The sequence below is a fragment of the Oncorhynchus masou genome, chromosome 2 (genome assembly GCF_036934945.1).
Source record: "Oncorhynchus masou masou isolate Uvic2021 chromosome 2, UVic_Omas_1.1, whole genome shotgun sequence".
Lineage (NCBI taxonomy): Eukaryota > Metazoa > Chordata > Actinopteri > Salmoniformes > Salmonidae > Oncorhynchus > Oncorhynchus masou.
The window spans coordinates 20,577,421-20,594,747 of record NC_088213.1 but is presented as its reverse complement, the minus strand read 5'-3'; the positions used below and the strand labels follow the sequence as shown (position 1 = coordinate 20,594,747).

Here is a 17,327-nt window from a genome sequence, read left to right as displayed (position 1 = left end):
AAATTGGCATAAATAAAGCGCAACTGTGTTCGTTGTCTGTAGCTTATGCCTGCTCATACCATAACCCCATCGCCACCATGGGGCGCTGACATCAGCAAATACTCGCCCAAAGGGCACCGTACATTCTGTCTGCCATCTGCCCACCCGGTATAGTTAAAACCGGGATTCATTCGTGAAAAGCACACTTCTCCAGTGTGCCAGGGGACACTGAAGGTGAGCATTTGCCCACTGTATTATGTCGCCGAACTGGAGTCAGGTCACGACCCTAGTGAGGACTATGAGCTTCCCTGAGACGGTTTCTGATAGTTTGTGCAGAAATCCTTTGGTTGTGCAAACCCATAGTTTCATCAGCTGTCCAGGTGGCTGGTCTCAGATGATCCCAAAAGTGAAGAAGCCGGATGTGGAGATCCTGGCCTGGCGTGGCTCCACGTGGTCTGCGGTTATGAGGCCGGTTGGACTTACTGCAAAGTTCTCTAAAGCGATGGCTCTAAAACGATGGCGTATGGTAGAGAAATTAACATTAAATTCTCTGGCAACAGCTCTGGTAGACATTCCTCTGGTCAGCATGCCAATTGCACTCTCCCTCAAAACCTGAGACATCTCTGGCATTGTCAAATCAAATCAATCAAATTTTATTTGTCACATACACATGGTTAGCAGATGTTAATGCGAGTGTAGCGAAATGCTTGTGCTTCTAGTTCCGACAATGCAGTAATAACCAACAAGTAATCTAACTAACAATTCCAAAACTAATTTCTTATACACCGTGTAAGGGGATAAAGAATATGTACATAAAGATATGAATGAGTGATGGTGCAGAGCAGCATAGGCAAGATACAGTAGATGGTATCGAGTACAGTATATACATATGAGATGAGTATGTAAACAAAGTGGCATAGTTAAAGTGGCTAGTGATACATGTATTACATAAGGATGCAGTAGATGATATAGAGTACAGTATATACGTATACATATGAGATGAATAATGTAGGGTATGTAAACATTATATTAGGTAGCATTGTTTAAAGTGGCTAGTGATATATTTTACATCATTTCCCATCAATTCCCATTATTAAAGTGGCTGGAGTTGAGTCAATATGTTGGCAGCAGCCACTCAATGTTAGTGGTTGCTGTTTAACAGTCTGATGGCCTTGAGATAAAAGCTGTTTTTCGGTCCCAGCTTTGATGCACCTGTACTGACCTCGCCTTCTGGATGATAGCGGGGTGAACAGGCAGTGGCTCGGGTGGGTGTTGTCCTTGATGATCTTTATGGCCTTCCTGTAACATCGGGTGGTGTAGGTGTCCTGGAGGGCAGGTAGTTTGCCCCCGGTGATGCGTTGTGCAGACCTCACTGCCCTCTGGAGAGCCTTACGGTTGTGGGCGGAGCAGTTGCCGTACCAGGCGGTGATACAGCCCGCCAGGATGCTCTCGATTGTGCATCTGTAGAAGTTTGTGAGTGCTTTTGGTGACAAGCCGAATTTCTTCAGCCTCCTGAGGTTGAAGAGGCGCTGCTGCTCCTTCTTCACAATGCTGTCTGTGTGAGTGGACCAATTCAGTTTGTCTGTGATGTGTATGCCGAGGAACTTAAAACTTACTTCCCTCTGCTGTTTCCTGAAGTCCACAATCATCTCCTTAGTTTTGTTGACGTTGAGTGTGAGGTTATTGTCCTGACACCACACTCCGAGGGCCCCCCCCTCTCCCTGTAGGCCGTCTCGTCGTTGTTGGTAATCAAGCTTACCACTGTTGTGTCGTCCGCAAACTTGATGATTGAGTTGGAGGCGTGCGTTGCCACGCAGTCGTGGGTGAACAGGGAGTACAGGAGAGGGCTCAGAACGCACCCTTGTGGGGCCCCAGTTTTGAGGATCAGCGGGGTGGAGATGTTGTTGCCTACCCTCACCACCTGGGGGCGGCCCGTCAGGAAGTCCAGTACCCAGTTGCACAGGGCGGGGTCGAGACCCAGGGTTTCGAGCTTGATGACGAGCTTGGAGGGTACTATGGTGTTAAATGCCGAGCTGTAGTCGATGAACATCATTCTCACATAGGTATTCCTCTTGTCCAGATGGGTTAGGGCAGTGTGCAGTGTGGTTGAGATTGCGTCGTCTGTGGACCTATTTGGGCGGTAAGCAAATTGGAGTGGGTCTAGGGTGTCAGGTAGGGTGGAGGTGATATGGTCCTTGACTAGTCTCTCAAAGCACTTCATGATGACGGAAGTGAGTGCTACGGGGCGGTAGTCGTTTAGCTCAGTTACCTTAGCTTTCTTGGGAACAGGAACAATGGTGGCCCTCTTGAAGCATGTGGGAACAGCAGACTGGTATAGGGATTGATTGAATATGTCCGTAAACACACCAGCTAGCTGGTCTGTGCATGCTCTGAGGGCGCGGCTGGGGATGCCGTCTGGGCCTGCAGCCTTGCGAGGGTTAACACGTTTAAATGTTTTACTCACCTCGGCTGCAGTGAAGGAGAGACCGCATGTTTTCGTTGCAGGCCGTGTCAGTGGCACTGTATTGTCCTCAAAGCGGGCAAAAAAAGTTATTTAGTCTGCCTGGGAGCAAGACATCCTGGTCCGTGACTGGGCTGGATTTCTTCTTGTAGTCCGTGATTGACTGTAGACCCTGCCACATACCTCTTGTGTCTGAGCCGTTGAATTGAGATTCTACTTTGTCTCTATACTGACGCTTAGCTTGTTTGATAGCCTTACGGAGGGAATAGCTGCACTGTTTGTATTCGGTCATGTTACCAGTCACCTTGCCCTGATTAAAAGCAGTGGTTCACGCTTTCAGTTTCACGCGAATGCTGCCATCAATCCACGGTTTCTGGTTACGGAATGTTTTAATCATTGCTATGGGAACGACATCTTCAACGCACGTTCTAATGAACTCGCACACCGAATCAGCATATTCGTCAATGTTGTTGCCTGACGCAATACGAAACATGTCCCAGTCCATGTGATGGAAGCAGTCTTGGAGTGTGGAATCAGCTTGGTCGGACCAGCGTTGGACAGACCTCAGCGTGGGAGCTTCTTGTTTTAGTTTCTGTCTGTAGGCAGGGATCAGCAAAATGGAGTCGTGGTCAGATTTTCCGAAAGGAGGGCGGGGCAGGGCCTTATATGCGTCGCGGAAGTTCGAATAACAATGATCCAAGGTTTTACCAGCCCTGGTGGCGCAATCGATATGCTGATACAATTTAGGGAGTCTTGTTTTCAGATTAGCCTTGTTAAAATCCCCGGCTACAATGAATGCAGCCTCAGGATGTATGGATTCCAGTTTGCAAAGAGTCAAATAAAGTTTGTTCAGAGCCATCGATGTGTCTGCTTGGGGGGGGAATATATACGGCTATGATTATAATCAAAGAGAATTCTCTTGGTAGATAATGCGGTCTACATTTGATTGTGAGGAATTCTAAATCAGGTGAACAGAAGGATTTGAGTTCCTGTATGTTTCTGTGATCACATCACTTCTCGTTAGCCATAAGGCACATGCCCCCGCCCCTCTTCTTACCAGAAAGATGTTTGTTTCTGTCGGCGTGATGTGTGGAGAAACCCGCTGGCTGCACCGCCTCCGATAGCGTCTCTCCAGTGAGCCATGTTTCCGTGAAGCAAAGAACGTTACAGTCTCTGATGTCCCTCTGGAATGCTACCCTTGCTCGGATTTCACCAACCTTGTTGTCAAGAGACTAGACATTGGCGAGAAGAATGCTAGGGAGTGGTGCACGATGTGCCCGTCTCCGGAGTCTGAACAGAAGACCGCCTCGTTTCCCTATGTTACGAAGTCGTTTTTTTGGGTCGCTGGCTGGGATCCATTCCGTTGTCCTGGGTGAAAGGCAGAACACAGGATCCGCTTCGCGAAAGTCATATTCTTGGTCGTACTGATGGTGAGTTGACGCTGCTCTTATATTCAGTAGTTCTTCTCGACTGTATGTAATGAAACCTAAGATGACCTGGGGTACTAATGTAAGAAATAATACGTAAAAAAAATAAAAACTGCATAGTTTCCTAGGAACGCGAAGCGAGGCGGCCATCTCTGTCGGCGCCGGAAGTGTGGGCCTGTGTATAGTATTAAAGATTCACTCTCCCTCAAAACCTGAGACATCTGTGGCATTGCACTGTGTATAGTATTAAAGATGCACTCTCCCTCAACTTGAGACATCTGTGGCATTGCGCTGTGTATAGTATTAAATATGCACTCTCCCTCAAAACCTGAGACATCTGTGGCATTGCGCTGTGTATAGTATTAAAGATGCACTCTCCCTCAAAACCTGAGACATCTGTGGCATTGCACTGTGTATAGTATTAAAGATGCACTCTCCCTCAAAACCTGAGACATCTGTGGCATTGCGCTGTGTATAGTATTAAAGATGCACTCTCCCTCAAAACCTGAGACATCTGTGGCATTGTGCTGTGTATAGTATTAAATATGCACTCTCCCTCAAAACCTGAGACATCTGTGGCATTGTGCTGTGTATAGTATTAAAGATGCACTCTCCCTCAAAACCTGAGACATCTGTGGCATTGTGCTGTGTTTAGTATTAAAGATACACTCTCCCTCAAAACCTGAGACATCTGTGGCATTGTGCTGTGTATAGTATTAAATATGCACTCTCCCTCAAAACCTGAGACATCTGTGGCATTGTGCTGTGTATAGTATTAAATATGCACTCTCCCTCAAAACCTGAGACATCTGTGGCATTGTGCTGTGTTTAGTATTAAAGATGCACTCTCCCTCAACCTGAGACATCTGTGGCATTGCGCTGTGTATAGTATTAAAGATGCACTCTCCCTCAAAACCTGAGACATCTGTGGCATTGTGCTGTGTATAGTATTAAAGATGCACTCTCCCTCAAAACCTGAGACATCTGTGGCATTGTGCTGTGTATAGTATTAAATATTCACTCTCCCTCAACCTGAGACATCTGTGGCATTGTGCTGTGTATAGTATTAAAGATGCACTCTCCCTCAACCTGAGACATCTGTGGCATTGTGCTGTGTATAGTATTAAAGATGCACTCTCCCTCAAAACCTGAGACATCTGTGGCATTGCGCTGTGTATAGTATTAAAGATGCACTCTCCCTCAAAACCTGAGACATCTGTGGCATTGTGCTGTGTATAGTATTAAAGATGCACTCTCCCTCAAAACCTGAGACATCTGTGGCATTGTGCTGTGTTTAGTATTAAAGATGCACTCTCCCTCAACCTGAGACATCTGTGGCATTGTGCTGTGTATAGTATTAAAGATGCACTCTCCCTCAACCTGAGACATCTGTGGCATTGTGCTGTGTATAGTATTAAAGATGCACTCTCCCTCAACCTGAGACATCTGTGGCATTGTGCTGTGTATAGTATTAAAGATGCACTCTCCCTCAACCTGAGACATCTGTGGCATTGTGCTGTGTATAGTATTAAAGATGCACTCCCCCTGTGTTTAGTATTAAAGATTCACTCCCCCCTGTGTTTAGTATTAAAGATGCACTCCCCCCTGTGTATAGTATTAAAGATGCACTCCCCCCTGTGTTTAGTATTAAAGATGCACTCCCCCTGTGTTTAGTATTAAAGATGCACTCCCCCTGTGTTTAGTATTAAAGATGCACTCCCCCCTGTGTTTAGTATTAAATATGCACTCCCCCTGTGTTTAGTATTAAAGATGCACTCCCCCTGTGTTTAGTATTAAAGATTCACTCCCCCTGTGTTTAGTATTAAAGATGCACTCCCCCTGTGTTTAGTATTAAAGATGCACTCCCCCTGTGTTTAGTATTAAAGATGCACTCCCCCCTGTGTTTAGTATTAAAGATGCACTCCCCCTGTGTTTAGTATTAAAGATGCACTCTCGCTTCCTCCCTACCTAGCCAGGTAGGTGGCCTAGCACTTACGAACGTTTGACCAGTAACCCGCAAGGTGGAGAAATCTGCCTTTCTGCCCTTGAGCAAGGCAGTTCACCCCAAACAAAAACTGTTTCATGAGTTTTGATAACGTAGATTAAGGCAGCCCCCCCCCCCCCCAATCTGTTACTTAGATTGATGATGTCAATCTAAGTAACATAATAAAACCTCCCCCTCAACATCCGTCAGTGTAAACTACAGATATCAGGTTTTTTGTATGGGCTGCGTCTCAATCCACCACGTTTTGCTCTACGACCTCCACAAGTGTCACTGGACCCCTTCGCAGGTCGGTAACGTTGATGTGCCAACTTCTGTCTGTAGCGTCCGAACAGTTTGAGCTACAAGCTATTACTATGGACCCCACTATGGACAGGGGAGTCTGTCACGAATACAATGGTGTTCTCCGGTTTGCTCTGCAACCCTCTGGGACTCGTCTGAAGGGAACCAACCCAAACAACAAATGGAAGTATGGAGGCCAACACAAATAAGGGGTTAAACATGTGTCCCAAAAACCAAAGTATTTCCTGAGCTTTCTTACATCTCCTACATCTGGACGGACACTTCAAAACCTTATTCCTTATTTCTTTTTTTTTCTTCTTTGCCATTAATGTGTTTTTCAATGCATTTCTATGGGCTGTAGTAGTAAAGGCCAAATTCTATATTTTATCAAATAATGTTTTAATAAGACGTTTAGAAACGCAGAGAACACAATTCTGTTGAATGCATTCAGCTGTGCAAATTACTAGGTTACCTGCTCTCCTCCCTGCAGTCCTCTCATTTGTCTCCTGGTTGGTTGGCTGTGTGATGCGGCCACTCGGACAGAGAGAGTAAAACATCACAGATCACAACCTGGAGAGAAGAGAAGGAGAGGCTTGGCAGTGTTATCTCTCTCTATCCCTCTCTCTCTCTCTCTCTCCTCTCTCTCTCTCTCTCTCTCTCTCTCTCTCTCTCTCTCTCTCTCTCTCTCTCTCTCTCTCTCTCTCTCTCTCTCTCTCTCTCTCTCTCTCTCTCTCTCTCTCTCTCTCTCTCTCTCTCTCTCTCTCTCTCTCTCTCTCTCTCTCTCTCTCCCTCTCTCTCTCTCTCCTCTCTCTCTCTCTCTGTCACTCTCTCCTCCCCCACTCTTTGCTCACTCTCTCTCTTTCCCTCTCATTTCATCTCTCTCAATCTTGCTCTTTATCCATCTCTATCTCTCTCTCTCTCTCTCTCTCTCCTACCCCCTCTCTTTGGTTTCTGCCAGAGCAGCCAGATTGCCCTTCAGTTCAGGTAATGAACCCACTCTATCACAGGCCTGTAACACCATTCCCTTCGCCTCATTCCTGTTCCCCTTTCATTCCCATCTCACTCGCCTCCAGCTCTCCTCACCCCCAGCTCTCCAGCTCTCCAGCTCTCCAGTTCTCCTCACCCCCAGCTCTCCAGCTCTCCAGTTCTCCTCACCCCCAGCTCACCAGCTCTCCAGCTCTCCTCACCCCCAGCTCTCCAGCTCTCCAGTTCTCCACGCCCCCAGCTCTCCAGCTCTCCTCGCCCCCAGCTCTCCAGTTCTCCTCACCCCCAGCTCTCCAGTTCTCCAGCTCTCCTCGCCCCCAGCTCTCCAGTTCTCCAGTTCTCCTCACCCCCAGCTCTCCAGTTCTCCTCACCCCCAGCTCTCCAGTTCTCCTCACCCCCAGCTCTCCAGTTCTCCTCGCCCCCAGCTCTCCAGCTCTCCTCACCCCCAGCTCTCCAGTTCTCCTCACCCCCAGCTCTCCAGCTCTCCAGTTCTCCTCACCCGCAGCTCTCCAGTTCTCCTCACCCCCAGCTCTCCAGTTCTCCTCACCCCCAGCTCTCCAGTTCTCCTCACCCCCAGCTCTCCAGTTATCCTCACCCCCAGCTCTCCAGTTCTCCTCACCCCCAGCTCTCCAGCTCTCCAGCTCTCCTCACCCCCAGCTCTCCAGTTCTCCTCACCCCCAGCTCTCCAGCTCTCCAGTTCTCCTCACCTCCAGCTCTCCAGTTCTCCTCACCCCCAGCTCTCCAGTTCTCCTCACCCCCACCTCTCCAGTTCTCCTCACCCCCAGCTCTCCAGCTCTCCTCACCCCAGCTCTCCAGTTCTCCACACCCCCAGCTCTCCAGCTCTCCTCACCCCCAGCTCTCCAGTTCTCCTCACCCCCAGCTCTCCAGCTCTCCAGTCTCCTCACCCCCAGCTCTCACCCCCAGCTCACCCCCAGTTCTCCTCACCCCCAGCTCTCCAGTTCTCCTCACCCCCAGCTCTCCAGCTCTCCTCACCCCCAGCTCTCCAGTTCTCTCCTCACCCCCAGCTCTCCAGTTCTCCTCACCCCCAGCTCTCCAGTTCTCCCTCACCCCCAGCTCCAGTTCTCCTCACCCCCAGCTCTCCAGTTCTCCTCACCCCCAGCTCTCCAGCTCTCCAGTTCTCCTCACCCCCAGCTCTCCAGCTCTCCAGTTCTCCTCACCCCCAGCTCTCCAGACTTCAGTTAAGCATTATTCATGTTGCAGATGGTTTGTTGTTTATTGTGAAGGGGAGTTTGTGATGCACACACACACACACACACACACACACACACACACACACACACACACACACACACACACACACACACACACACACACACACACACACACACACACAGGGGGGTTATAGAAAGGTGCTTTCACAGCGTATGTTCACTACAGGCTTCACTGATCCTCAGGCTCTATCTTAGTGACACACACACATGCACAAAGAGAGATATCTGGGAGAGAAAGAGGGGGAGGCAGAGAGGAGAGGTGTAGAGGGGGAGACAGAGAGGAGAGGTGTAGAGTGGGAGAGAGAGAGGAGAGGTGTAGAGGGGGAGACAGAGAGGAGAGATGTAGAGGGGAAGACAGAGAGGAGAGTTGTAGAGGGGGAGACAGAGAGGAGAGTTGTTGAGGGGGAGACAGAGAGGAGAGGTGTAGAGGGGGAGACAGAGCGGAGAGGTGTAGAGGGGAGACAGAGAGGAGAGATGTAGAGGGGGAGACAGAGAGGAGAGGTGTAGAGGGGAGAGAGAGGAGAGGGGGAGACAGAGAGAAGAGGTGTAGAGGGGGAGAGAGAGGAGAGGTGTAGAGGGGGAGACAGAGGGGAGAGGTGTAGAGGGGGAGACAGAGAGGAGAGATGTAGAGGGGGAGACAGAGAGGAGCAATGTAGAGGGGAAGACAGAGAGGAGAGATGTAGAGGGGGAGGCAGATATAACGGCTGTAGGAAGGAGTGGAGGACCAAAGCACAGCGTGGTAAGTGTTCATGAGTTTTTAACGGCACTGAACACTGAAATACAAAACAACAACGTGAATAAACGAACAACCGAAACAGTCCTGTAAGGCGCAGAAAACACTAAACAGAAAATAACTACCCACAAAAACCCTGTGGGGAAAAGCTACCTAAGTATGGTTCTCAATCAGAGACAACGATCGACAGCTGTCCCTGATTGAGAACCATACCCGGCCAAAACAAAGAAAAATGAACACATAGAAAAAGAACATAGAATGCCCACCCATATCACACCCTGACCAACCCAAAAATAAAGATAAAAAGCTCTCTACGGTCAGGGGAGACAGAGAGGAGAGAGTTGTAGTGGGGGAGACAGAGAGGAGTGGTGTAGAGGGGGAGACAGAGAGGAGAGGTGTAGAGGGGGAGACAGAGAGGAGAGGTGTAGAGGGGGAGACAGAGAGGAGAGGTGTAGAGGGGGAGACAGAGAGGAGAGGTGTAGAGGGGGAGAGAGAGGAGAGTTGTAGAGGGGGAGACAGAGAGGAGAGTTGTAGAGGGGGAGACAGAGAGGAGATGTGTAGAGGGGGAGACAGAGAGGAGAGGTGTAGAGGGGGAGACAGAGAGGAGAGGTGTAGAGGGGAGACAGAGAGGAGAGGTGTAGAGGGGGAGACAGAGAGGAGAGGTTTAGAGGGGGAGACAGAGAGGAGAGGTGTAGAGGGGGAGACAGAGAGGAGAGGTGTAGAGGGGGAGACAGAGAGGAGAGGTGTAGAGGGGGAGACAGAGAGGAGAGGTGTAGAGGGGGAGACAGAGAGGAGAGGTGTAGAGGGGGAGAGAGAGGAGAGTTGTAGAGGGGCAGACAGAGAGGAGAGGTGTAGAGGGGGAGACAGAGAGGAGAGGTGTAGAGGGGGAGACAGAGAGGAGAGTTGTAGAGGGGGAGACAGAGAGGAGAGGTGTAGAGGGGGAGACAGGGGAGACAGAGAGGAGAGGTGTAGAGGGGGAGACAGAGAGGAGAGGTATAGAGGGGGAGACAGAGAGGAGAGGTGTAGAGGGGGAGACAGAGAGGAGAGGTGTAGAGGGGGAGAGAGAGGAGAGTTGTAGAGGGGGAGACAGAGAGGAGAGTTGTAGAGGGGGAGACAGAGAGGAGATGTGTAGAGGGGGAGACAGAGAGGAGAGGTGTAGAGGGGGAGACAGAGAGGAGAGTTGTAGAGGGGGAGAGAAAGGAGAGTTGTAGAGGGGGAGACAGAGAGGAGATGTGTAGAGGGGGAGACAGAGAGGAGAGGTGTAGAGGGGGAGACAGAGAGGAGATGTGTAGAGGGGGAGACAGAGAGGAGAGTTGTAGAGGGGGAGACAGAGAGGAGAAGTGTAGAGGGGGAGACAGAGAGGAGAGGTGTAGAGGGGGAGACAGAGAGGAGAGATGTAGAGGGGGAGAGAAAGGAGAGTTGTAGAGGGGGAGACAGAGAGGAGATGTGTAGAGGGGGAGACAGAGAGGAGAGGTGTAGAGGGGGAGACAGAGAGGAGAGGTGTAGAGGGGGAGACAGAGAGGAGAGGTGTAGAGGGGGAGACAGAGAGGAGAGGTGTAGAGGGGGAGACAGAGAGGAGAGGTGTAGAGGGGGAGACAGAGAGGAGAGATGTAGAGGGGGAGACTTTGTTTAGTTGGCGTACCTACAACAGACAGATTGTAGTTGGTTATGTGTGTGTATGTGTGTGTGTGCCGTGTGCTTGTGGAATCATTGGAGGAATGTGATAACGATGACAAGGGGAGGCTGGGAGCAGATGGCCTCCAACAACGAAATATTCCTACTGTGATCGGAATGGTTGAGACGGAATGGTTATGGAATGTGTCACAGTGTGGTTAGTAATGGCTGGCAGAGTTGGAAATGGTAGGGAGTGAAAGGAAATTATTAGGAATGGTTGGTTGTGTTTTGAGTACCTGGTTCCTCTTCCACCTCTCCTCTCTTGCTCTCCTCCTCATCTTCTGCTGTTTCCTACAGAGTAGAGATATGAATCCAGTTATTGTGTCCTGCTATGTCCTGCTCTGCTATTGCTGGTGTATCAGGACTCTGATGCTTGCTTCTGCAGTTACTCTACATTATTCAATCATTTACTGTATTCTACAACATAGAGAAGAAACATTCTATACTGTATTCTAGAACACAGAGAAGACACATTCCAAACTGTATTCTAGAACACAGAGAAACATTCCATAATGTATTCTAGAACATAGAGAAGAAACATTCCATAATGTATTCTAAAACATAAAGAAACATTCCATACTGTATTCTAGAACACAGAGAAGACACATTCCATGCTGTATTCTAGAACATAGAGAAGAAACATGCCATACTGTATTCTAGAGCATAGAGAAGAAACATGCCGTACTGTTTTCTAGAACATAGAGAAGAAACATTCCATAATGTATTCTAGAGCATAGAGAATAAACATTCCATACTGTAGATTCTACAACATAGAGAATACATATTCAATACTGTATTATAGAGCATAGAGAATAAACATTCCAAACTGTAGATTCTACAACATAGAGAAGAAGTATTCCGTACTGTTGATTCTACAACATAGAGAAGAAACATTCCATACTGTAGATTCTACAACATAGAGAATAAACATTCCATACTGTTTTCTAGAACACAGAGAAGAAACATTCCATACTGTTTTCTAGAACACAGAGAAGAAACATTCCACACTGTAGATTCTACAACATAGAGAAGAAACATTCCATACTGTTTTCTAGAACATAGAAAAGAAACATTCCATACTATAGATTCTACAACGTAGAGAAGAAATATCCCATACTATAGATTCTGCAACATTGAGAAGAAACATTCCATACTTTATTCTAGAACATGGAGATGAAACATTCCATACTGTATTCTAGAACATAGAGAAGAAACATTCCATACTGTATTCTAGAACATAGAGAATAAACATTCCATACTGTATGCTAGAACATAGAGAATAAACATTCCAAACTGTATTCTAGAACGTAGAGAAGAAACATTCCATACTGTATTCTAGAACATAGAGAAGAAACATTCCATAATGTATTCTAGAACATAGAGAATAAACATTCCATAATGTATTCTAGAACATAGAGAAGAAACATTCCATACTGTATTCTAGAACATAGAGAAGAAACATTCCATAATGTATTCTAGAACATAGAGAAGAAACATTCCATACTGTATTCTAGAACATAGAGAAGAAACATTCCATACTGTATTCTAGAACATAGAGAATAAATATTCCATAATGTATTCTAGAACATAGAGAAGAAACATTCCATACTGTATTCTAGAACATAGAGAAGAAACATTCCATACTGTATTCTAGAACATAGAGAAGAAACATTCCATAATGTATTCTAGAACATAGAGAAGAAACAATCCATAATGTATTCTAAAACATAAAGAAACATTCCATACTGTTGATTCTACAACAAAGAGTAGAAACATTCCATACTGTTGATTCTACAAGAAAGATTAGAAACATTCCATACTGTATTCTAGAACATAGAGGAGAAACATTCCATACTGTAGATTCTACAACATAGAGAAGAAACATTCCGTACTGTAGAATCTTCAACATATATAAGAAACATCCCATACTGTATTCTAAAACATAGAGAAAATCATTCCGTACTGTAGATTCTACAACATAGAGAAGAAACATTCCATACTGTAGATTCTTCAACATAGAGAAGAAACATTCCATACTGTAGATTCTAGAGCAAAGATAATATAGGCCTCTAACATTATTTGCTTTTGTTTGATCACTCACTTGTCTTCCAATGAGCTAGTGATTATTGTTAGGTTGTTATTACCACAGTATTTTCCTCTGCATGTTGATGGACCCTATTTACATGATGTGTTTGTGTTGATGATGTTGTTTTGAGAAACAGTAATGGATGATGGTAATGTCTCAGATTACCGCTCAGCATCCTCAAGCAGACAGACGTCACGGCTCTTCGTACAGACTCATAATTACATTCTAACATTTCTAATTCCCTGTTAATGAAAGGAGAATCATATTAGTACTACCATCTCAACTCACAGCGTTGTATTAGTGCATCTTTGTTGAATCAGAGAGGGGTTTGTAAGACACTGCTATATGATAAGATATGATACTACTGTGTCAATATGCTAACCAGCAGTACATATTCAAATCAGCTGCTCCAGTCTGACACAACATAGCCTGAGATACACAGCTCTGCTGGGCTGTATTGGTGCTTAGGGAGTAACCACAGATAGTTCATTTATTTTTATACAGATTTATATTTCAGACTCTAAAACACTTTTATGGCTGTGTCTGTTTTACCAGGTTTGTTCCATGAGAAATGTTTAATGTTCTGGGTTTAATAATAAGTAACATTACTGTTTATGATCGTTGTACTGAGGGAAACAGGGAGGAATATAGATTATCAGCTAAATCATTACACAACGTGGCTTTTTTTTACAGACATATGAAAACAAATACATATAATACTGTGATTATACAGTGGAATTATACAATTATACAAATGATATTCACCAAGGGGTAATAAAGTAGAGTTGTGTTATGAAAATGCACCATTGTAGACACTGAAGGAACATTTTAACTAACGTCCCTGTTATTATTCAAGGTTCATATGTTTCAGAACTGAGAAGTCAAGATCAAAGCATCAGGGTTTTTTCATGTCTAAAGTCATGATTAAATAGTCTTTGTTTCATCACGTTTATATTAAAGTGCCACCTGCTGAAGAGAAATACTACCGTGGTCCTTCTCTAAGCCTCACCCCAGAGTTTTGGGCAACCAATCACAGCACTCCAATGGATAGCAAATGTCATTGAGTCTGACACTTCAGACAAACGCACGTTTAAGTCTCATGAACGTCAACGAGGGCTAGGACACAAACTGAGAGTTTTCATCAAAAATACATGTTTAAATCTCATGAACGCCAACGAGGGCTAGGACACAAACTGAGAGTTTTCATCAAAAATACATGTTTAAATCTCATGAACGCCAACGAGGGCTAGGACACAAACTGAGAGTTTTCATCAAAAATACATGTTTAAATCTCATGAACGCCAACGAGGGCTAGGACACAAACTGAGAGTTTTCATCAAAAATACATGTTTAAATCTCATGAACGCCAACGAGGGCTAGGACACAAACTGAGAGTTTTCATCAAAAATACATGTTTAAATCTCATGAACGCCAACGAGGGCTAGGACACAAACTGAGAGTTTTCATCAAAAATACATGTTTAAATCTCATGAACGCCAACGAGGGCTAGGACACAAACTGAGAGTTTTCATCAAAAATACATGTTTAAATCTCATGAACTAGCACAAACTGAGGGCTAGGACACAAACTGAGAGTTTTCATCAAAAATACATGTTTAAATCTCATGAACGCCAACGAGGGCTAGGACACAAACTGAGAGTTTTCATCAAAAATACATGTTTAAATCTCATGAACGCCAACGAGGGCGAGGACACAAACTGAGAGTTTTCATCAAAAATACATGTTTAAATCTCATGAACGCCAATGAGGGCTAGGACACAAACTGAGAGTTTTCATCAAAAATACATGTTTAAATCTCATGAACGCCAACGAGGGCTAGGACACAAACTGAGAGTTTTCATCAAAAATACACGTTTAGCCTGTTAAATCTATGGGGGCGCTATTTCATTTTTGGATAAAAAGACGTGCCCGTTTTAAGCGCAATATTTTGTCACAAAAAGATGCTCGACTATGCATATAATTGATAGCTTTGGAAAGAAAACACTCTGACGTTTCCAGAACTGCAAAGATATTGTCTGTGAGTGCCCCAGAACAGAAGCTACAGGCAAAACCAAGATGAAACTGCAACCAGGAAATGAGCAGGATTTTTGAGGCTCTGTTTTTCATTGTCTCCTTATATGGCTGTGAATGCGACAGGAATGAGCCTGCCCTATCTATCGTTTCCCCAAGGTGTCTGCAGCATTGTGACGTATTTGTAGGCATATCATTGGAAGATTGACCATAAGAGACTACATTTGCCAGGTGTCCGCCCGGTGTCCTCCGTCGAAATTGGTGCGTCATCTTCAACTGCATGTCTTTTCCAAGCGATTCACTGGAGAAAGGAGACTACCACGAATGATATATCAATGAAGAGATATGTGAAAAACACCTTGAGGATTGATTCTAAACAGCGGTTGCCGTGTTTCAGTCGATATTATGGAGTTAATTTGGAAAACAGTTCGCCGTTTTGATGACTGAATTTTCGTTTTTTTTTGGTACCCAAACGTGATGTACAAAACGGAGCGATTTCTCCTACACAAAGAATCGTTCAGGAAAAACTGAACATTTGCTATGTAACTGAGAGTCTCCTCATTGAAAACATCCGAAGTTCTTCAAAGGTAAATGATTTTATTTGAATCCTTTTCTGGTTTTTGTGCAAATGTTGCCCGCTAAATGCTACGCTAAATGCTACGCTAGCTATCACAAATGCTTGTTTGCTATGGTTCAAAAGCATATTTTGAAAATCTGAGATGACAGTGTTGTTAAGAAAAGGCTAAGCTTGAGAGCTAGCACATTCATTTAATTTCATTTGCGATTTTCATAAATAGTTAACGTTACATTATGCTAATGAGCTTGAGGCTATAACTGGATACAGGTTTTTTTCATAGCCAAACGTGAACAAAACGGAGCGATTTGTCCTACACAAATAATATTTTTGGGAAAAACTGAACATTTGCTATTTAACTGAGTCTCCTCATTGAAAACATCTGAAGTTCTTCAAAGGTAAATTATTTTATTTGAATGATTTTCTTGTTTTTGTGAAAATGTTGCTGGCTGAATTCTAGGCTTATAGCTATGCTAGCTATCAACACTCTTACACAAATGCTTGTTTTGCTATGGTTCAAAAGCATATTTTGAAAATCTGAGATGACAGTGTTGTTAACAAAAGTCTAAGCTTGAGAGCAAATATATTTATTTCATTTCATTTGCGATTTTCATGAATAGTTAACGTTGCGTTATGCTAATGAGCTTGAGGCTATAAATAGAATCCCGGATCCGGGATTGCTCGACGCAAGAAGTTAAATCTTATGAACGCCAACGAGGGCTAGGACACAAACTGAGAGTTTTCATCAAAAATACATGTTTAAATCTCATGAACGCCAACAAGTTCTAGGACACAAACTGAGAGTTTTCATCAAAAATACATGTTTGAATCTCATGAACGCCAACGAGGGCTAGGACACAAACTGAGAGTTTTCATCAAAAATACATGTTTGAGTGGCTAAATCATTTGACAGTGCACCAGGAGGACTTGCTACGGTGATTCCAGAAATGCAGAGCCTGCTGATGGAGTATTATTCCAATACAAAATTATACTTCTGTTAGTGTTTGCTAGCGCAGCTGGTTAGTTAGCTCTCAGTCTCATTGACCACCAAACATTCCTGATGTTAGCGAGCCAGCCACCTAATACAGTATAACGCCATCAGGATACGATTTGAGAGCACTAGTTAGCCCCAAAAGTGGTTTTAGCTTTGACTGCATGCTGACAGTTACTTCAGAGCCATACACTACAAACAGACTTTTACCAGGTTCCAATCAAGCAATTGGAATGACAGCCCACCATGACATACCTAAGAGTTTCCTGATTAGCAACGGGTAGTCTGTGTTTAATTTCATTGTGAACGAGAGACACAGCTTGAGATCATTGTCAGGAATTTTTTTGCCTGTGTTTGAATTGGGCTTCCCTGGAAAATGTTGTCCAAGGTTGCAACAGTAACCAAGGGGGGTGGGGCTTAGCAAAGGGTCAATTCAGAGCATAACAAGTCATTCTGTTCTATTTAGTCTCTTGTACTAAGATACTATGTGTTCTAATAAAACCATTCTACACAATAAGGTTGTGTCCCAAAGGGCAGCCTATTCTTTGGCCTACATAGTCCATAACATTTGAGCAGAGCTGTATGGGCCCTGGTCAAATTGGCCCTGGTCAGAAGTGGTATAGGGATTAGGGTGCCGTTTGGGACACAGTTAAGAGTTAAGTTCATGTAGAACTTCTGGTTTCATGTTTCAAGTTTTAATGTCATGTGGCACAAGTACAGTGAAATGCCTTTCCTGCAAGTTCTAACCCCAACAAGTAGAGTGAAATGCCTTTCCTGCAAGCTCTAACCCCAACAAGTACAGTGAAGTGCCTTTCCTGCAAGCTCTAACCCCAACAAGTAGAGTGAAATGCCTTTCCTGCAAGCTCTAACC

General features: G+C 45.0%; 1 protein-coding gene across 1 annotated transcript; it reads left to right on the top strand.

The window, feature by feature from the left end:
• Nucleotides 1-277: 277 nt before the first annotated feature.
• LOC135552738 (uncharacterized) lies at nucleotides 278-8,338 on the top strand. Its single transcript, XM_064984552.1, has 2 exons — nucleotides 278-432; nucleotides 7,225-8,338. The coding sequence occupies exons 1-2, from the start codon at nucleotides 278-280 to the stop codon at nucleotides 8,336-8,338; spliced, it is 1,269 nt and encodes a 422-aa protein (XP_064840624.1).
• Nucleotides 8,339-17,327: the final 8,989 nt, after the last annotated feature.